General features: G+C 41.1%; 2 protein-coding genes across 4 annotated transcripts in view; both read right to left on the reverse strand.

Annotated features, from left to right (window-relative positions):
- Positions 1–22573, reverse strand: part of LOC102449420 (serpin B6) — a 131720-nt gene that overhangs the window by 62419 nt on the left and 46728 nt on the right. The window lies entirely within an intron of this gene.
- Positions 3686–21806, reverse strand: LOC102450310 (leukocyte elastase inhibitor-like). Of its 2 annotated transcripts, none has more exons than XM_006115559.5 (8): positions 21665–21806; positions 16146–16332; positions 14522–14557; positions 13729–13872; positions 10488–10605; positions 9587–9729; positions 7957–8112; positions 3686–7329 (listed from the first exon to the last, which is right to left on the reverse strand). In XM_006115559.5, the coding sequence occupies exons 2-8, from the start codon at positions 16311–16313 to the stop codon at positions 6922–6924; spliced, it is 1173 nt and encodes a 390-aa protein (XP_006115621.3). In that variant the 5' UTR covers positions 16314–16332; positions 21665–21806; the 3' UTR covers positions 3686–6921. The 2 variants fall into 2 exon arrangements, with proteins under 2 accessions (XP_006115621.3, XP_075777475.2); XM_075921360.2 differs by having other exon boundaries at positions 21640–21702.

Genomic DNA, 22573 nt, shown 5'->3' on the forward strand with positions numbered 1-22573 from the left:
CTGCAATCAATTCCGGTGCCAACTCTGTTCACGCATCTGTTAGGCGACACCATCACAGGACCTAACCACAGAAGCAACCACATCAGAGGCCCATACAACTGCACAGCCATCAAAATTATTTATGCCATCAAGTAACAGTAATGTACTTATACTGCCATGTATACTGACCAAACTGGACAGTCTCTACAACAAAGTATTAATAGACTCAAATCAGATATTCAAAATGGTAACGCGCACAAACCTGTTGGGGGGACACTTTAAGTTGCCTGAGCACTCACTAACTGGATCTAAAAATGGTCGTTTTCTTACAAAATAATTTACGGAACCAACTAGAGAGAGAAACTGCAGAATTGGACTTCATATGGAAATTTGACACATTTAGTCAAGGACTGAACAAAGACCTCTCTTGGATGGGCCATTATAATCAACATCCAAAGGAAATCAAAAGCTAAGTATCAGACACTTACAGCCCACTCTATTAGTCTCGTTTAGCATGGACACTTTACTTAACAGGATTTTTAAAATTCTCCTTCCCCCTCTCCTCTCTTTTACATTTGACCCTCTGTGCTGCTCTTGCTCCATATTTGTCATCTGAAGAAGTGGGTTGTGCCTATGAAAGCTCATGATACTATCTATATTTTTTGTTAGTTTCTAAAGGTGCCACAGGACCACTCGTTTTTAAGCTTTTTTTTTTTTCTTCTTCTTCTTAAGGAGAACATCCAGACACTCTACTCCCATGGACAGATTGAATGCAATTTTCACCAACATTGTGTCCAATCCCACAGCCAGAGCAAAATTCCACAGCTCGCCTTGTCTTTGCAATGGACCAATCCTGATCCAAATTCAAAATTTTGGGCTGATTGGAAGGTGGTCAAGTAGAGCTTGAGATGAAGATAAGATGATAATGTGGGCTAGAGAACATGGATTTGGAGAGGAACAGCTTTTGTTTAATTTTTAGCACCTGTTCAAAGCCTGACCTCTAGTGGCTGACTTGGTTTATCGCAGATCTGACTTTCCCAGATAGGTGCGAGTGCTGAATATGAATGGGAGGTTTCATAGGTATATGTGACTACCAGCTAAGAAACAAGGAATGTTTTTGTTTGTTTATTGCAGTAATGTGAGAGAACACATCCTGACTCGGACAGGTGCTATCAAATACAGTGCTTTTAATCCCATTAAAAATGCATGTTTAGGAGAGTTAAATCAGAACATTATTTAATTGTAAATAATTTCCAACAGTTGGTCCAAATAGGAACACTGCTTTCTCTGGATGGAACACATTAGCAGAGGAGAGAACTTACCTCTAACTTAGGGGAGTGTTCACATATTCAGTAGAGCAAGAAATCCTTCATGATCAGTGCTTTGCCCTCTATTCTGGCCACAGAGCATCTTGGAAATGTAGGACTGGAAGGGAACTTCATAGGCCGCCTAGTCCAGTCCCCTTGACTGGGGCAGGATTAAGTATTATCTCGAGCATCCATGACAGGTGTTTGTGTACCCTGTTATTAAATACCTCCAAAGACATGGCTTCCAGTCTTCCTACTGTCTAAACTGAAATCCTCCTTGCTACAGTTTAATCCCATTAGTTCTTTTCCTGTCATCAGTAGCTAAATTGTTTTCTTTCTCCCCTTCTTCTTTATAACAATCTTTGATTTATTTTAAGACTCTGATCAGGTTCCTCTGCAATCTTTTCTATTCTAGACTAAAGAAACCTCATTTTTCAGTCTGTTCTTGTTGGTCTTGTGTTCTAGACCAGAGTTCTCAGCCAGGGGTTGTTACATCATTCATCTAAACATTGGCCTAGTTTTACAACAGGGTACATGAAAAAGCATTAGAAGAGTCAAACTAAAAGTTCATACAGACAATGACTACGATACACTGAAATGTAAGTACAATATTTTTATTCCAATTGATTTTATATTTTTATAGCAAAAATGAGAAAGTAATCAATGCATCTCTATATCGTGCTGTGATCCTTTTGTATTTTTGTGTCTGGTTTTGTAAGTAAATAATTTAAGAGAGGTGAAATTTGGAAGTACCTGTGACAGAGCGAGACAGCCCCATACTGAACTCAGAGGGTTTAGCCAGGGTAACCTGGCTAAAGAAGCCCTTCCCCCGCAGCCCTGCCAGACATGCTCAGACTGCAGCCCCGCTATAAAAGCCTGGGGAGAGGCTCAGTCTGGGCTGACTGACAGAGGGGAATGAACTAGGAAGGGAGCTCTTGACCCGCATCAGCCAGCGGCCCCAGGAGAAGCCAGTGAAGACGCCGGGGACAATTGGGACATCTCCACGGCTGCCTACAGAGGAGAAGCTGCCCCCAGGAATGTGAAGGACCCCACGAGCTTGTGAAAAGGCACCCCATCAGACCGGGTAGGAAGTGGCCCAAGGAGGCTGCAGGAGCAGCCTCTCTTGCCCCGGGAACCTTGGCGCATTTCAGTTGAATTTCCCGCCGAGGGAGTGGCGGGACGTCCTGCCACTCACTGGGCCCTAGGCTGGGACCCGGTGGAGTAGGGTGGGCCCAAATCCCTTACCAGGGGTGCAGCCCCACCCCGACCAGTGACGATGCGTTGGTGTGATTTGTGTCAGTGGGCCCAGCCTTAAAGGGCCTCCCAGTGGCTTTGCATAGAGGCTTGGACCAGTGGGCCTTGTGTTAACCTGACTTTATATACAGAGATTCAGGGTCCAACCCCTGCCCTCTGGAGAGGGCAGGAAAAGCAGCCCCATGACAATACGCAAGACAAATCAGACTCCTGAAAGAGATACAGTCACCTGGAAATGTTGAGAGCTACTGTTCTAAACCTTTCTTCATTTGTGTTACAGTCCTGTGAACTTTCTCCAACTTGTCCACATCTTTCACAAAGCGTGGTGTTCAGAACTAGACAGCGACTCCATTTGAGTAAAGTGGAAGACTTATTTCTTGCATCTTGCTTACAACGCTCCTGCTAATACATCCCAGAAGTAAGTTTCTCTTTTTTGCAACAGTATTATATTATTGACTCACATTTAGGTTGTGAGCCTGTGTGTAGCCCCAAAAGCCTTCTCTGCAGTGCTGTCAGGAATCAGCAGAACTAGCCTCCAGGCAGCCTCATCAGTTCAGCTGGTCTGTGACAGGATGCAAGATTAGCCACCGGACCTGACTGGCTACAGAGGGCAGCAGGCTAGCATTTAAGCCAGCAGCAGTGGCTCTCAGCTCCCGCCTCTGCTAACTCGTTGCTTGGGAGCTGCAGAGGAGGCACGAGCCCTTTCAACTGCCACTATTTAAAGGCCCCATCCCTTCTGCCCAAAGCCACGCCCCTTCTGGGGCAAACCACAATCACTCTGAAAATTTTTGAAGTGGCCCCTCCCTTCAGAAATTATTGCCCCCTCTGCTCTTGTGGCAACTTATAACCAGCCTCTCCAGACCATATTAGCACCTAAAATGACAGCAGGTGGCGCCACACACTCAACTGAGTCATCTGGGGGCTTTGCCTAAGCTACTAACAATGGTGACCCCGGCCAATTTCCCTGTTCCCCAGCCTTACACCCACACTGGTGTATAAAACCAGAATTATGCCATCTTGCAGAAAGGTTTGCACAATGCAACTTCGTTAATATAGGTCACTCGCCCTTTGATGTGGGGAAGATATGCGCCGATATGTGTTAATGGAGCTAAGATTCCCTTCCACTTCCCTCAAAAACACACTGGTGAAGATAAAACATAGAACAAGTTTATTGGCTACAGAAATATAGATTTAAAGTGATTACAATTTGTAACAAACAGATAAAAGCAGAAAGAAATCAAGCAAAACAAAACTTAAGTCTTATACGTCAAAAAGGGTTTGAATGAGGAACATTTCACCTTGACAGATGATACAAGCAGGCTTGCAGATTCTTGAGGCAGGGGCTACATCTATCTGTTTTGTAGCTTGGGTTTCCTCTGCCCCCATTCAAAGTCCCTTGTCCTCTAGCAGTTCTTTCAAGTGTTGAGTGTGGGGTTTTTCTTAGAGGGAGAGAGTTGGAAGACCGAAAGAAGGTACTCCATCTCTTAAATAGTTTCTCCATATGGTAGAAACCTTTGTTTCAAGCCAGATTCCTAGCCCAGTTTGTAGAAATGTCCAGGTACCAAAGTGAAGTTCAGTAGCGTGTGGTTGGTCACATGCCTTGCTGAGCCATAGCAGCCATTATTATAGACTGAAGCTTTCCCAGGTGAGGACAAGCTGTTTTTATGGTCCACTGTCTTTGACAATTAGCCATTAGCCCTGTCTAGCTTCCTCATTGTTGAACCTGAACAGCTAGTTGTGTGGGTGTTTTCAACATCACAACATCTTTCAATAAGATGCACACAGCAAAACTTCATCACTTTTTATACAATGACAGTATATCCAATCCAATGGGATATTAATGTTCAACAGATCGAGATGTTTAGAATGATATGTTACAAGTCATATATTGTACAAATCATATCATAATTACATCACCATGGTAAACATGGATTGCTCTGGTGTGCAGAATGTCACCCCATGTTTCTAAAACTACTTCTTTTGAAGAGAACTGTTTGCAAAGGTGTGTGATGTGGTGCTCATCACGCACAGGTGATGAAATGGTTGATGTGTGCCTGGAATGCCAATAGGCACAGGTGGTAGCACTTAGAAGGTGAATCAGGACCAACTAAAGAGGAGACCCAGTTGATGGAGGATGTGGGCGGTTTCTATAAAGGGAGGAAGCATAGAATAGAAAAAGGACTGAAAGGACAAAGGCAACTTCCCAGGGAAAGAGGAAGAAACCTGTAGGCTGTGTCTAGACTGGCAAGTTTTTCCGCAAAATCATCTGATTTTGCGGAAAAACTTGCCAGCTGTCTACACTGGCCGCTTGAATTTCCGGAAAAGCACTGATGATATCGTGTAAAATCATCAGTGCTTTTCCGGAAATACTATGCTGCTCCCGTTCGGGCAAAAGTCTTTTTCCGAAAGACTTTTGCGCAAAAGGGCCGCTGTAGACAGCATAGTACTGTTTTCCGCAAAAAAAAACCCGATCGCGAAAATGGCGATTGGGGCTTTTTTGCGGAAAACCGCATCTAGATTGGCCACGGACGCTTTTCCGCAAAAAGTGCTTTTGTGGAAAAGCATCCTGCCAATCTAGACGCGATTTTTCCGAAAATGCTTTTAACAGAAAACTTTTCCATTAAAAGCATTTCTGGAAAATCATGCCAGTGTAGATGTAGCCATAGAGTAGAGGGCATTCAGGAGGCATTTTATACACTGGGCCTGATGGAAGAAGGAGCAGGGGTGAAGAAGAATACTCTTGAAATGGGCCTAAGAGAAGACTACCAGGAGAAGTCCATGGGAGGGCCTGGAGTTGAGGATCCAAACAAAGCAGGACTTGAGGTTAGACCCTGAAAGTCAGCAGTCTGTAGAAAAATGGACAGCTGGAGGTGAGGGATGTGTGGGGACAGAGGATCTTACCTTAACACTTAGATGTGTTGATAGTGAAAACAAGAACATGTTTAGTAGCAAAGGCAAGAGAGTCAAATAATAGCAAACAAGAATATTGGAATCAAATGGTTACACATGAAGCATAATGGCGCTCTTCCTGCAAACTAAGAGGCTAACCTCTGGCTAAAGAAGCTTCTCACCTAAAGTTCTCTCCGGTGTCTTCATGTCAGCCTGTCTGAGATACTTCTTGCATGAATAAACCTGCTCTCCATTTGCTTCCTCGGTGAGGGATGTGTGGGTATCTTCTTTGCCACTCAAACATAGTAGCTCAGACCTTTGAAGGGCACCTCAGGATAAGGTTCTCTCTCCCGTCTCCTTTCTTTCTATCAGTTCCTTTCTGATGTTCTCACAAACCTTCATTTACATTCAGTTCATACTGGTGCTAGGGAGACCCATTTGTGAATGAGACAATGCTCAAGTGACATGTAAGTAAACTGATGGATAAACATCTCTTATCTGACAAAAAAAAACCCTATTTTTTTTACCTTTGCTAGTGACCAACCACCAGACACAGATGTGAAGAGCATATGTTCAGTATAGATACACAACTAACAGAGTATCCTCGCATACGTTTCACAACAATATTGATGTCAAGGGCAACCCTGACTCCGATTTCAGATCTCGCATAACATTCCAATGGAAAACCACAATCTGGATAACTCTGGGGCCCGCTGCACTCTCTGCCAGCTGGCATTAAAAGGTTTTTAGGTCACAGCAGTACTGTTAATTTTCATCACAGGTATCAGGAAGTACTAAATTTCCACAGGATCCCCACCTCACACCCTGTCTGTAGGAATCTGTATCTGTGTACAGAGTTAACTATATTCAAGTACTAAAAGGTCAGGCTCTGGTTTCCAACTCTCCCTTCTCCCTCTGCTCCACATCCTGTTGAGTAGTGCCTTCCTCCATGGCAGTCCTTCTCGTTCCAGAAGGAGTCCTTACGAAGTCAGCACAACTCTCTCTAAGTACAGGTGGCAAAAGGGCAATAACAATAACTGGGAACAATGAGCTTGATTCTTCGTCACTATGTTGCTGCAACTCTGGGCCAGGTTCTCCACTGCAAGACTTTGGTCAATGTTTGTGTCAATACTCATTCAGTTCATGATTAAGAAAAGCCGTAGCTCTGTAGTTCACTGCCAATTATCAAAGCTTTGGTTCAAGAAGGATCCCACTGAGCTGGGACTTAGCAGACCTCCCTTCATCAGCTGCTGAGAGAGTGGGATATTTTTAACCAGGAACCAAAAGCAACCTTGTGTGGGAGGGAAACAGCAGAGAAGTAAGATTGCAGTTCTAGTGTCACAGTCCTGCAATGAATACTGACCATATTTTCACCCATTATATGGAATCACTAGGCTAGATATAGTGGAAAGAAAAGAGAATAAATGCTTGTTTTATTTTTCATATAATAGTTCTGTGGCTGGGCTCTCTCATGTCATTTACAGATTTTCCTTTAAGGGAGGGAAGAGACTCTACCATAGAAGAGAATGCATTTGGTTTTCTGGTGTCTGATAAAGAAGAGGAAAGGATGATCAGCCACAAAAGTTACAAGTGTACTTATTGAGGTTACGCCTACACTAATTCCAGTTGCAGCTGCTGCCTCAGTGCCCTGTTCATTGACATCTATATAAGCCTTATGGACAACTTGACTCACAGACAGGTCACCTTGTTTTGCCATTCCAGATAAATCCGCTTCATTCGGACGAAACACATCGGTCATTCCTAATGCCTCTAAGTATTTATTGAGCAGAGCATCTCTCTCAATTTTGAACTTAGGGAGAGACACCATTACTTCAGCTTTTTCCATATGACCCGGGCTGATCCAACTTGTTAATTTCTCGTAGGTAAGTTTCATTTCCAGCTATAAGTATAAAGATACATGGACATCAGAATCTTGTGATTATGCATCAAAAAACAACTGAACTATGTGCAGGGCCAGCTCTAGGTTTTTTGCCGCCCCAAGCAAAATAAATTTTGGCCGCCCCCCCACCTTTTTTGGTCCAGGGAGGGACTTGAGGACACGGGCAGTGCGAACACCAGAGTTCCCCTTCCTTAGACAAAAGGAGAGGGAGAATCACCTGGGTTCCAGGCAGGGGTGAGGTTGTCAGGACACAGCACAAGGGGGCTGGGTTCCTGGGCAGGTGGGGGGGGGGGTACAGGGCCCAGAGAGCAGGGGGAAGTGGGATTGTTTAGAGAGTTAGAGAGGAAATGGGGCTCCAGGTAGGAGGCGGGCGGAGGAGGGAGAAGAGGAGACAGGGTCCCAGCAGGGTTGCAGTGGGTTGCTGGGCAGAGGCCGAGCCGGGGAGGAGAAGAGAGGGGGGAGGTAGCAGGGGGGTGGTAGCGGGCGGGGGGGCTCGCAGGATAGTGGGCTGGGGCACACAGGCCAGGGGGGAGGGGTGCGGACAGCCGGTGAAGTAGAATTTCTGTACCACACGTTCAGGTTCTGGTTATAAGGTTATCTTGTCATCATAGCCATAGGTAACTTTACCTCTGTTAGACCCATGTGGTCTTTTGGCAGCAGTATATACATACTCAGCTCTGCATCCTTGTATGGGAGTTCAAGCACCTGGCAATCATACTCCTCTATTGTAGCTATATTGTACTTGCCTCTGCCGTTCATCATCTGCACAGGTTTGCTTGTGGTCTGAGAGCAATGATAACAAGTAACATGAGACACTGTCAACACATCCTATTGTATTATAACATTGTTCGTTGTATTATATCGGCCCTTGGACCCAAATGTTGAAGTGGCTGTTCAGGGCCAGATAAACACCTTCCAAAGAAAACTATACACAGTCTCCAAACACCCCATAACAGATATTTTCTCCAGCTCTGTGTCAAGGGAAATAGGCCAGTGTGAAGTACTGGGGGAGAGGGCAAGTGGGAAATCTCCAAAAACCCATCCCCAGGGTGCAAGATTCCTGCACGCTGCTTCTCCTCTGACCCTTGAAAGCGGAGATATTACTGATTATTTCCTTGCATCTGCACTCAGGCAAACCCATCATAAGACACAAGGTTCAGAAGAGTTAATGCTACTTCCTTGGACCAACAATTTCAGAAGTTGCCACTGGTACTGAGGGCCTCAGGGTTTGGCTGCCCAACTTGAGCACCATGCTAAGGGCATTAAAACTACAGCCTCTCTTTCACCTTTCATTTAATTTACACATCAGTGTAATAGCATCTTCTCAGGTCCAATTAACCCAGAGATTTACAAAACCTACAAGCAATAGACATGTACAAAACCATGCAATGGAATCAAGTTCCACTGGAAACAATTTTCCTTTCCCTAAACAAATGTGCCCCTTGCAGCATTACCAACCTATTGTTGCTACACTGTGTTAACGTGTGACCTTCTAATGGTGAAAGATGGTGAAATTGAACTGAGGCGTATACAAAGCTGGTTATGTTACATTTATTGCCCACACCACACAGGTGGGATATCACAGGGGCAAGATACAGAATGTCACCTGAAAACCCTCCATTTCAATAGTCAGCTGTTATCGGAAAAATGAGGCGGGAAATCAGTCTGGTGAGAGAATCTGATAACAGAATGTGGAAACTGAACACAGGTTAAATGGATATTTCTCTGTCTCTCTCTGGTAAGCCTGACAGCAGAACAACTCATTTTAGGTCTGAATACAAAGCAAACCAGGTAAGGGATCCAAATTAGATAAGCAGTGGGGGAAGGTACAAAAGTATCCTTATCATAAGCCTTGTTCAGCCTTTGCTCACATGAGTGCAAAACTACACAAGGGTAGTGAATCCAACTGCACCTGCAACCCCATGGGAGAAAGCAGAGCTATATCCTCACCACTTCCACTCTTGCCAGAGAGCTGACAGGCCATAGAGGGAGGCAATTGCTGAAGCTTTTCGTATACCGTCTTCCGCTGTGAGCCATGTTGCTTTGTGAGGCATTGTACCTGTCTCAGGCATGATGCACTTTACTAGTAGAAGCTTTGGGAAGCAGCTTCCTCACCAACCCCACAGCTGGTCCCTTTGCCATAATGGAGCTCTAGATTTAAGAGGCCATGTGCCCCAGTATCTCTTCATGTGCAGTATCTGCCAAGCATGTGTAGTAACAGGAACAATGATGTGATACATATAGTTCGGTAATCTACCTCGTTAATGTGAAAAGGTGTTTCTTTGGTGTTTTCTTTCTTAAATTCTTCTGCCCATTGTCCTTTGAAGTACACGGCATTCACGAGGACTAACTTAGTATCACCAGAAAGTGAACCCCGGCCAAAGAGGTCCTTGATTTTACCTTAAACAAATGGAGACAAAATAGTTTGTTTTTGCAGATCATGGATCTAGTGTCAGTTCTCTGTTGTAATAACATTCATGTATAGGGCATGTCTGTACCTGAGCATAAGACTATACACAGGATACTGAGCACTCATGACAGATATTAAGTCCTCTATCTACTCACAGAGCAAGTGCAACACCAGTAGCATTACTGTATCTTCCCCATACTGACTCACTATAATTTGCCTCAAGTGTAGAATGGAGACTAGATGTCATCTCCCAAAATGGACATTTTATTTTTTGCTTTTCCTGAATTGTCCTGACTGGAGGTCAAATTTTAAGGAGGGTGTAGTCAGTTACCTTATCTGCATAGGAGATGAAAACTTGAGGTACTTTTTGAAGGTCCCCCCTCCTTGCCCCCGTGCCTCTTGCATCTGATTGGATAAGTTTTAAAATGCCATGATCTCATCCGGCACCCACTGAAGTTGTCAGAAAAATTCCTGCTTGTTTCTGTGGGTGTTGCACTGGGTCCAGAGTTTGCTGGCTACTTTGTTCTCCTCAAACATGTTTTTTTCCTGTGTGAATTCTTGATCCAGTTTGAGGTCATTCACATGGTCAAAACGTGGAGAACTGCCACTGCAGCTCCATACTGGGCGTGCTCCAACTTTGGGGGAACATTTTTCTCCTCCAGGTTTTAAACATCTTGTACATTTTAAACTCCTCACTGTTTTTCATTTACTATCGAGAAATAACAACCAATAGCTGACTTGTCCTTACCCTTTGTAAAGGTTTCAACCCACTCATTTATCTGCTTTCTGATTTCCTCTGCAGCATGCTGAAAATCAACTGGTTTCAATTCTGCCTGATATAACTCTTGAATGCAGGATAGGTATTGCTGCACAATAAGAAATTGTCAGAATAACACCTTAGAAAACAGATCTCTTTTTTAAAACTGTGCACTACACAAATTAAAATGTGCTTATTTTTAATTTCTGCAACACCTCAAATGTATTTGTACATCCTAGAGACAGTGTGGGGATGAACAAAATGAATTGGACCAGGTAGGTGGAGGTAAGGATTCAGAGCCACAGATCTTTGAACAGTTTACATAAAACAGTCAAATAGTGGACCTATTTGAGGTTCCAGCATCTGATAAATGACTCTGATACAGTCTCAGAGAGAAGTATTTAATCTTTGTGTCTGTTTCCCCTCTGTGAAATAAGGATAATAATACTGCTTTTCTCCTGCCCCTATTTCTGTAGTATTTATATTGTAAATTTTGGGCAGGGACTGTTTTTTGCTATGTTTCTCTACAACATTCTATCACAACCGGGCCTTGACATTGGTTGGAGCCTTTAGGTTCCACTGTTGTGCAAACAGTGAATTCTCATTATATTTAGAGTAGTTTTTCTGTGGGGAGGCTGGTTTCCTGTCTGTTTTTACATGCAATTTTGTTACGTACGTCTCAGTTATGTAAATCTCATTTACTGTTTACTTTTAGATGCAATAAACACGTATATCCCTCTAACAAACCAGCCCTCTGAGGAGGCATTTATAGAACGTCAGCTTCTAGTTCAGGGATGGGCAAAATATGATCTGTGGGCTGCATTTGGCTCACCAAATTGTTGGATGTGGCCCAAAAAAGCATCAGCTGGCTCCCTGCCTGCCCCACTTCTGCACAAAACTCAGGTAAGCCAGCTGCAGGGCCGTGTGTGTATATGTTTCTGAATGTTGAGAGCCCCTAGAGCAGGGGTCTCCAAACTACGGCCCGGGGGCCGGATGCGGCCCGCGAGGCCCTCTCATCCGGCCCGTGGAGACCTTTTTGGATTCAAAGGCAGAAGAAGTGAGATTGTTTCAAAACCCATTTGAAGCAGATGTGGCCAGTTGCCCAGATGAACTGCAGCTGGAAGTCATTGAGTTGCAAGCAAATGACCTCCTTAGGGACAAGTTCAAAATAGGACTGGTGGGTTTTTACCAGTTTTTGCCCAAGGAAGACTTTCCTAATGTCAAAACTTTTGCATCAAGGTACCTTTCAATCTTTGGAACAACATACCTGTGTGAACAAACATTTTCAAGAATGAAATATGTGAAGAACAATTTGAGAACAAACTTGTCCGATGATAATCTCAGGTCACTGTTGATGTTAGGAACAACAAATCTAAAGCCAGAAATGTCTGCTATTTTGGCATCCAGGAAACAATTTCACCATTCACACTAATACAGGTGTTCATGTGTAGTGTATGAATGTGTTATTAAATAATAACTGAATAAAATAATATTAAATAAATAATTAAAAACAACATCCATGTTTTGATTGTTTTTTATTTGGACCTCAAGTGTGTAGTCGGCCCCCGAACTGCTGTTTGATAGTTAATGCGGCCCTCGGGCTGAAAAGTTTGGAGACCCCTGCCCTAGAGGAAGGAGAGACAGGCTTCTCATGCTGCCCCTGCCCCCTGTACCTCACATTGGCTGGTTTCGGCCAATAGGAGCTGCCTGTTTGCAGGACAGGCTGCACGTGAAATGCTCTTCCTCCCTCATCCCCTGGGCTTACAGCATTCAGTTCAGAATGGTAAACAGGGCCCCTGCAGCTCCCCTGAGCAGTACAGGGGCTGGAAGGCAGGGATCCTGGCTACGGAACCAGTAGGGCTGCTGGCTGTGAGTCAGGTAAGGTCTCCCAGCCAGAGCCTGTCTCTGGAACCCCAGCTTCTACCTCTTACTCTCTGCCCCTATTCTGCTCTCCTACCACATGTAACCCAAACCTTCTACACCCCTGCTCCAGCCCCCATACACCTTTTCTGATACTGTGTCCCCTCCTCAGGTCCCCCCCTCGCTCAGACCTTGCACCCCAAACTGCAATGCGTGTTCACAGCACATATCCATGCACCCCCTGTTCTAGTTATGCAAAGGAAGGTGGATCTAGGCTACTCTTAAATAACCAGAATATCTGATTTCCACAGATCTTCCCTTGATCCTTCTATGCCTGTTCATGCCCTAAAGGGCTGAGGAACCATTTTTAGTCCATTTCCTATATGTCTCTGATGCTTCTGTTCTGTCTAACCTAGTGTATTAGTGACTGTACCTTTGTATATATACATGAAAGTCTTTGAAGCAGTGCCCCTGAGTGTTTCTTTTTTCCCAGCAGCCAAGAAAACTAAAGGTGACTGAAGCTGTACAGCCACACAAAGCAGATTTTGAAAACTAATTTGTGAGCATTTTTTGGTCCTATGAAAGTTCCAACAAATCATATGTTGAGTCCTGGAAAATAAGCTTAAATGAATTGAATAAAAACTAGACTGTAGCTAACAATTCTAGCTCACTCTCTTATTACTGTGTTGCATCTAGAGTGCTAATAAAAGTAAAAAGCATTAAAATCTTAATTTTATCTGTCAAATAAGCAGCTGAAACACTGAATATATATCTGGGTAATGTGATCTCACAGTTAAACAGTTACCTTTTGAGTATAGCAACCCTCTAAACTTTATTTTTCTGTTGATGTACTGAAATATTTATCTAAGTAATAGTTACAAAACTGAAGACAAACCTGGGTGGTAATAGCATGCTGTGTGAAACATTTTTTAGTACAATATTAACATAACATTGTCTCTTTCTTACATTTTGGTACAGTATCTAGCTCGGTGAGACCTTGGCTTCTAGGCACTATCAAAATACAAACAGTATTAGTAAACACTTAGAAATGTTGTTTTCAGTGCCTTCAACACAACTAACTACACCTAGGTTTCAGTGCTCTATGGCCAGGGAGGAAATGAGCGTAGCCTGTTACCAAAGGCTTTAGACTGAAGCCTTAAACATTCCCTTCTGGAACTAGTCGGATTTATTTTAAGATGATCGGCTGTTTTGTCCCACAATTCGGTACCTACATGGGATCAGCTCCACCACTTCCATAAGTGGACACAAGTCCCATCCGAATCAGCAGGAAATAGGACTTCACCTGAACTAAGCCCATATTCATCTCTCTTGGTCCTACAGTCTCTTAGGCCATTAACCCTAGAGCACTTACCTGAAGAAATTGGAATGTCTTTTCTCCATACAGTCTGTTGGCAACAGCCAGTTCATAAGAAAGGGTGGGCTTGTTGATTTCTGAGAAGATGTCATGGAACTGGGAATGAATCCCTCCAGGCGTGTCACACTGATTGCCAGGATCCTTCAAGTAACACAGAAACTGTTGTAGTTTATTTCTGAGTGAAAACAACTGAGCATAATGGAGAAATTGGTTTCGTTTTGTTTTTATAATTGTTTTTCTATGAAACCATTTTATTCAATGACTAACTAGCTTTGCCTTCTCTGATTTGTTCTTGTTCATGATTGTCTGGAAAGGCTCTTTTGGTACGTTCCACTCGTTACTTGTGGAGCACTGCACGCGGTAATTTGTTGAACAATGAAAAATGTACAAGGTAGTGCAAATGCTTTTGTTGTCCGATGTATCCATGCACATGCCCTTACAATCATGGTAGGAGCTCATTGTAATAACAAGATGCAAACTGAACTGGTCACTTGTGAATGCACTGACGATATCAAGCATATACTTGTACATTTTCAATTTAAAAAAACCTTAACCCTTAGTCTTTGCTATTTTGCATATATTTTATCCTTGTCCCTTTACCTTCTGTTACCCACCATCATAACATTTCCCTTCCCTATTTTTATTTTAATCTGCCAGTTTTGAATTTTCATTCAAATTCCCCAAAGTTTGTCTGCTCCAACCCTTGTTCTAAAATACCGACAAATGGCGGAGTTAGACCGTGACTGCTCTCTGAATTGTCAGAACTTCTTGTTGCTTCAGAAGAACTTACTGTTCCTGGATTTTCATTTTCAGTGAAGTGAAGAACCTGAGGTAGAAAGGTAACATTGCAACAGTCATATACTATATTCATTTACTTAAGACAATGTGTGAAACTGAGCATGTCACAGAAAATTCAGTTCTCCATCATGCTTTCAAAAGGCCGATATTCTCAACTTTTATCATTGGATGCCCTAGTCTGTCCATTAACATCAAAATCAGCATGCCATTTGATAATACTATTTAAAATCACTAGAAGGTCAAGCTATATTTCTATGATTGTGGAACTCACTTCACATTTTTCAGCGTAATATTTTGTCCCATAAAATTTCAGTTAGTTCAACCTTTTTACACTGTGCTGCAATAGGGCAATAAATTCAGTAGGATTCTGCAGACATGCAGTGTTCCTTTCATATACCAGGATTGTAACTTAGATAAAAGCTTATTTTTTATCAAAATTAAACTTAAGGAGCAGTCTGAAGACCAATGGACATGCTTTCAGAGTTTGCAAGGTTCAATTCAAACAAATGCAATATTTGTTTGAAAATATAGGGTTAGTTCTCACACATACTTAAGTGGGCATGAATTTTGCCATTGACTTCAGTGGAGGCAATGTTGGAACCTTTTTATTTTTAAGTGCATTCCTCTATTATGCAGCTCCCTTTGCGTCTTCTAATATTTTGAGACACACACCTCGCCTTTTAAGAAAAATATCTGACTAGTCTAAGAATGACAGACTAATGACTCACGATTAATGATTAGTACTAACTGCTGTGCAATCTATGCATGAGGAATTCAAAAACAGTTTCCCAATGAAATAAATGGACATCTACAAGCTTATTGGATCCACAGTAAATTAATACTTTTGTCTAACTATATGTTCAGGTTTTTTTTTATTAATGTGACCCAAAGTTGTGACACTTCAGTGACAGTGAGAGCTATGCTCAGCACATTCACAGTAAGCAACTAAAAATGACCCTGCCTCTGAGATGAACTCATTTCTGAAATAGCTATTTAGGATGCCGCTCTCTTTTGGCACAATGCCAAACCCCAAAATGTCACCAAACCAAAATAATGTTAAAAAGCCTTCTTAACTAGAGGAGCACAATAACATTCCAACAGAAATGTATGTGTAAAATGAAGAACAGGGGAGGAAATTATAAACACTGAGGAAATATTTCTCTGTGTGTTTTCAGAGATGACATCTGCTGTGGCTGTGCTATTGGCCAAGAGACTCAAACATTCTTAGGGGCCAAAAAACACCGGCCTCAGCAGAGTGTAAGCGAAGCTGCATGATAGGCCACAGTCTCACAAACATTAACACATGCAAATGCCATTATGCATTCCTCATGTACATGAAGCCATTCAGGATTAGGGCTTAAGGGAGAAACTATCTTGTTCTTGTGCTGGAAAGGTTATTTTCAGTTTATAATAACCTTCTCAGCCTGCAACTTCTGCCAGACAGCTTTTCAACTTCATAAAGTTCCATTTAATATTGAATTGCTGTTGACACTAGGGCAATCGATACTTGTTCAGGCTTTATTACCCCTGGAGCACAGGTGATACTGCACATGGGTGTGGTTTCCCACTGTTGAACAGAAACAAAGGTACAAAACTAACAGTTAATTGTGGCCTACCTTTTGCATCTGGCTGGCACTATTACCTCTGGCCCCGAGAAGGACCATGCTCATGGCACCTGAAATACTCAGTGGAGAATAGATGATGTTTTCAGAGGGAAAATCTTTGTTCAGTACTTTGAAAAAGTCCAGGGAAAAGATTGCAATTGCTTCACTGACGGAGTTCATTGTAACAATGAAAAGCTGCCTAGGGATAAAAATAAATCAAATCAAATCATCTGTCTCTTCTCAGCTTCTTACTGCATCAGAAGTTTTAATTGGCTTTTTTGCTAGTTATAAACACACAAGTTTAGCCTTAGGTGTGGAACTCCACCTAAGTAATATAGATGGGCATAATACTTGATACTTTGGGAAGAAGGGGGTTACAGGCTTTTAGGCCACGTCTACACTGCAAGTTTTTGCGGCAGAGAATATGCTCATGACGGACTTATTAGCATGAGTCACAATGTCATTAGCATATTTTCTGCAGATCCTTCTTGTGCAAGGGTTTTTTTGTGCGAAAAGAAGCAGTGTAGCCGCTTCTATTTTGCACAAAAAAAAAAAAAAACATTTATGCAAGATCCTTATGCTTCTCCTTATTCCTACTGACAAAGCAATCTGAACTCCAGTTTTGCACTCAAGAAATGTTCCTCTACTTCTGTGTCTTGTATACAGTACTTCAAGGAATAAAATCATCTACCTGCACAGTTTCTTGAAGCATCTCCCCATCTGACTTCACTGGGGTTACTCATGATTTACATCAGTATGATTTCAAAACCCAGCCTGCTGAGAGAGACTACTGGGTAGTCAGATTTCTGTTCGTATGTGATCAGGACCACATAGGCTCTCTTCTGTACCCAGATATATCAAGAGTAATTTCAGAGGACTTAATCCAGACATACACAGGTGTAAATGAGAGCCTACTTTGACCTCTCCTGTCTAGGTAACAATGAGTAGCAAATGATTTAATTAATATGTGGTAAGGTATCACTGAATCAGTTTATTTTGTTTCAAAATACATTTGTGAATATCTATTTATTGCGATGTATTTTGCAATTGGGATTGCCTCACAGGAAGATTATACTCTGATCCATCTCCACTAACTCTCCTTTGTATATATTAAAATGCCATTGGAGCAGGGAGTTGAATGTGTGCCCCCCCCAATCTGCGATGAGTTTATTTAATATGGAAGTGGACGATCTAGTGTCTTATCCCTTCCAAATTCTAATGCACTGTTCCTCTAAAACTGTTATACAAGATTACTTTTCATTATTGTCAGCCAGACTTTAGAAATAATTTTCCCACATTACTCAGCACTGATAAGATCCAAACAGGAGTGCTGTGTCTAGTTTTGGGCACCACACTTTAGAAAGGATGTTGATAAATTCCAAAAAAGTCCAGAGAAAACCAAAACCAACCAAACAAAAAAACCTTTGAAATTCTAGAACGGTGTTTCTCAACTTTTTTTAAAAAAAATAAACTACCCCTTATAAAAAAAATATAAGTACCCCAGTACTACAGTTTTTCAGACACAATTTTTTTCTACCATTGCAACACATTTGTTTAAATGACTTAATCGTAGCTGGATGAGCGATGACATTTTTGGGTGTAAAAAGTACAAAAATAATAAAGCACTGTAAAACTTAAAACAAAAATTCAGTTTTCTCCAAATTTCAGTTCTGTTAACATACCCCCAGACTTCTCTTGAGTACCCCTAAAGGTACTCATACCACTCGTTGAGAAACATTGGTCTAGAAAACATGACCCATTTGAAAAAGCTGGGTTGTTTAGTCTGGGGAAAAGAAGACTGCGATGGGAGATGATCACAATCTTCAAACATGTAAGAGGTTGTTATAAAAAGGAAAGTGATAAATTGTTCTCCTTAGCCACAAAGGATATGACAGGAAGTAATGGGCTTAAATTGCAAAATTACAGCCGGGGAGATTTAGATTTAACATTAGGAAAGAACTTCCTAATGGCAAGGGAGACAAGATGGGCAAAGTATCCTTTATTATTGGACTAAATTCTGTTGGTGAGAGAGACAGGCTTTTGAGCCACACAGAGCTCACCTTCACGTTTGGGAAAGGTCTTTCAGACAGTATCAGAGGAAAATGTAAGGTGGTACAGAATAGGGGCTGCTATACCATTACTGGAAGTTTTTAAAAACAAGTGAGTCATACACACCTGTCAAAGATGATCTAGATCAGTGTTTCTCAACCTTTTTTATCAAGTTCCCCCTTTTTCAAAAAAATAAGTACCCCCTTTTTAAAGAAAAAAATTATAAGTACCCCCAGTACCTACAGTTTTCAGACAACACAATTTTTTTTCTACCATTACAACACATTTGTTTAATCAACTTAATTGTAGCTGGGCAGGTGATGAAATTTTTGGGTGTAAAAAGTACAAAAATAAAGTGCTGTAAAACATAAAACAAAAATTCAGTTTTCTCCAAATTTCAGTTGTGTTGACATACCCCCCAGACTGCTCTCGAGTACCCCAAGGGTACTTATACCACTGGTTGAGAAACACTGATCTAGATAATACTTAGTCCTGCCTCAGTGCAGGAAACTGGACCTGTCATGTCCCTTTGAGCCCTTTATTCTTATGATTATATGATTATCTTTATTTAAATAGTTTTTTATCTCAGACTCTTTTAAAAATATGCAGATTTACTGGCATCTGAGATTAGTGGTGTCAACACTGCAACATTTTATATAAACTCTGCAAGCCAAATTTTGCTCTTATACTGAAATAAATGTCTAATAACGTACCTTAAACCAACAGCCTCTGTGAGGACCTGCCCTTCAGAAAGTCTGGCTTGTTTATTTAGATACTTAAATCTTGGTTTAAGTGATTAACTTCAGACATGCATGTCTGACAATTTTGCCAAAGTAATTTGCTCACAGTTACTTGGAAATTTAGTTGCAGAAACAGGAATAGACTGCTGAGTCCCAGCATAGCATTGTTTTAGCACGCAGTCCTCTGAGGATGTAAAATTCTGGACAGCTGGACTAATCTGTACAATGCTAAAATGAATTATGTATAGCGAAAGGGCTTACAAAACTTCCCTTCACCAATTATAACAGTAAATAAAATGTTGGAAGATGTTGTAATATATATATATATATATATATATATATATATATATATATATATATATATATATATATATATATATATGGCATTATTACATATGCAAAATTGTTATTTATTAGGTCCAAACAGTTGCTTAAAGGTCACTATCATATTCATTAGAATGCAATCGACAGACTAACTTCTGTCATCCATAAAATGCTAATTGTCATTCTCATATAATGTGTGTGGTTTCCAGGAAATATAAGAAATTAAGCATCAGATTCAAACCTTCCCCCCACCTTTGCTGTATAGGTGTTCTGATCCTCCAATACAAACCCGCCCTAAATCTGATGGATTTGATCCCTTTGGAATCCTTCACAGAAGGATCCTCCATAGCATGACAATAGACAAGAGTAATGAACAGAATGTGGCTAGAGAAAAGGGAACGTGCATAACTTTTTTCACATATGAAGGTACATTGAATTTGTTTTTGATTGCTGGGGTAGTAGTTCTTGATTTTTGCTTTTGTGGGACAAAGAAGGACCCTTTCTCAATGTACTGATTTCTTTTACACTTCCTTACTACCCTAATATCTGTTATAGGAAGCACAGGGCTGCCAAAAACCCATACGTTTGTGGAATTACATGTGTTTGACCACATATGTACTGTGTGTCACCTGTTAATTGTAACTGGATTTATTAATTATTTTAAAAATCCTGTTATAGTCTTCTATCCTCCCTATGTATCGCTGTAAAACAGTATCTCTTTTAGACAACTGCAATTTAGTTTCCTGCTGACTTTGGTTTGCAGTAATGTGAATTTCCTAGTTTAATATTCTCCTCTGCCAATGAGTTGCCAAATGGCCCTACATCAATTTTCATTTCCTGTTAACATGTTGTGCATTAATATGGATTTCAGTACTATCATGAAAAAAATCCTTAATTTGTTACAATTTGTGTAAATTCCCATTGAAGTTGGTGAAAGTTTTGGCCAGATTAAGGATTAAGAAAATACTAGGGGTCAGATTCAAATATGTACTGCAGCTGAGAAGTGCCTTATTCTTTTAGTAGTCCAATTGATTTGAAAGACCCTTAAGGCTGTTGAATAGGACTTTCTCCTGGACTAGTTCTATTCATTCCAGTGAGGCTACTCAAACAGTGAGTTGCTACTTACTCATGATCAGAATTTAATACCCTGAGGGATTTGAGGTGAAATCCTGGCTCAGTTGAAATCAACCACACAACTTCATCTGAATTCAGTGGCAAGTTACCTTTCCTCAGAAACTGGAAAATGTAACTTTGATTCCAGACTCCCTTAGAATATCTGACTTAGTTTCTGCTGTAAATTGATCCCTGGGTACTTCTATAACATGCAAATTATGTGTTTTTTATTAATTAAATATTGATTTTAATAGGATTTAGGCACGTAACCTGGTTAGGTGTTTTTGAAAATCCCAGTACACAACAATATGCATCTTGAGGTGCCTAAATATCTTTGATATTCTAGCTCTCAGACCTTAACCTCTTAGGTTTTCCTGACTGTCAACATGGTTCATTAAGAAGTATCCAGACACATGTTAAGAACAGTAAGCCATGTATTCTTTTGTTATGACAAGAGTAACAAGAAAGTGGCAAACAAAAAATCTTTTTTCTTTCCCTTCAGGGTAATAACCAGTTAGTCATTGGTCCACGAATTAGTTGTGTTGTGTCATCTGACTGAAAGAATGACCACCTTCGGAAATTTATCTAATTCAGGATTCTGAAAAATTGGATTATAATCTAGTTAATTTTTTCTTTTGATTCTTCTTGCACCTCAACCACATCTTTTCTTCAGACTCAGCAAATACAGATATTTGCACTCTGTTTTCTAAAAACAGACATCTAAACTGCATGACATGGATGTTATTATTTAATCTGCCCAAGCTCAGTCTGAATTAGAGTCTTCAAAGAGAGCTAATTGTGGCTATACAAATATTACATTACCTCAGATTCCTGTGAGAGAGAATTTATTTGTTTTATGGATGTGCTTGCTAGGCAATCAATATGTTTACACATATGGAACAATTGTGCTTTCTTCTGCCCTACATCATCTTAAAAACTTGCTAGAATATTTACCCAACATTGCTAGAGTCCTAAACTCACGGAATTTTTTATTTTCTTCATTTAAGTCATTGCTCTGAGGGTGGTACTGGGGTTGAGGGGTTTAGTATGCAGCAGTTCAGTTCCACAGGGGAGAGAGGCTCAGACCTCTCTCACCGCAGCAGCTTGGGGTTAGTGAGAAGCATCTCTCCATGACTGCTGCAGCTCCAGTGGGTACAGCCGGGGTGGGCATGTCACTTGTCTGAGGAAGATCTAGGTTTCTCTGCCTCAAACCCTGCTCCCTCCCCCACACAACCAAACCCTTATCTTTCTTTAAGGTAAGATAAGAGGAAGCTGCTTACCGAATTTGGTGATCCTAGCACTTACCGTTTAGGAGAAATTCTTGAATAAACAGACAGATGAAAACGCAGACTCACTGGCTCGCAGACAAACTCTCAAATATATAGTAGACATATTTCACCATTTATGCTTACACTTCTCACTAGTTTCCAGAATTTTCTCTTGTAATGCTTGCCTTGATTGTTGACATACCATCATTTGTTTGGCAATAAATATGTTTAGAAATAAGATTGCAACTCCTTTTACCTTTTAGCCTACATTGTCCACCTATAGCATCTAAGCCTCTTCTCCCACCAATTTCCATAACTTTTTGTTGTAAAGTTTGACCTGACTATTGACCCATTTAAGTATTTTAATCAGAAATCTCCAAGAATTAGAAGATAAATATAATGATCTTAGACGATCTGGTATTTTAGACATAGGATAAGCAAAAATGCCAGAAAGTGGCCTATTGTAAGAATGGCTGGTGGTGATATCCATTGCAGTTCTCTTGTTGAAAATCTCTACAGCTAGTGTTTAACTTACACCACAACCTACAAATGTCTGTCTTTCTGTGGGACTCGTGTACTGCGTGGTCTGATTCTCCACTGCATTATTCCAGTTTTAAACCAGTGTAACTCCGTACATTTCTGCAGAGGTATACCAGCATCAAACTGGAGTAATGGCCTTGTGTCTCCACCATCTTCATTTAAAAAACTGGGCATACAGACATGGCCATGTATTTTGAAAATCCAAAGCTATTAGCTGTATGATGGAGCACTTTTCCAGACAGTGTGTCTGTGCAGACACAAACCATGAATGGGATTGCTTTGATTACATTTTAGCAAGCAACTTTTGTTTATTTTATCCAACAGGACAGCATTTAATGGGAATGGGTTTGTGCAGTCATAGTGAGTATAATAAAATAAATAAACCTCTGAATAATGTTATTTATTG

This window comes from Pelodiscus sinensis, chromosome 2 (assembly GCF_052426305.1).
Source record: "Pelodiscus sinensis isolate ZL-2025 chromosome 2, ASM5242630v1, whole genome shotgun sequence".
In the NCBI taxonomy this organism is placed as follows: domain Eukaryota; kingdom Metazoa; phylum Chordata; order Testudines; family Trionychidae; genus Pelodiscus; species Pelodiscus sinensis.

What these genes read in the sequence shown, in the direction of transcription:
- LOC102450310 (XM_006115559.5), bottom strand. Translation starts at nt 16,313, where the DNA reads ATGAACTCCGTCAGTGAAGCAATTGCAATCTTTTCCCTGGACTTTTTC. An exon ending in AGACATTCCAATTTCTTCAG is followed by an intron (nt 10,606 to 13,728) that starts GTAAGTGCTCTA and finishes CTTATTGTGCAG; the next exon opens with CAATACCTATCCTGCATTCA. An exon ending in CACCTTTTCACATTAACGAG is followed by an intron (nt 8,113 to 9,586) that starts GTAGATTACCGA and finishes CATTGCTCTCAG; the next exon opens with ACCACAAGCAAACCTGTGCA.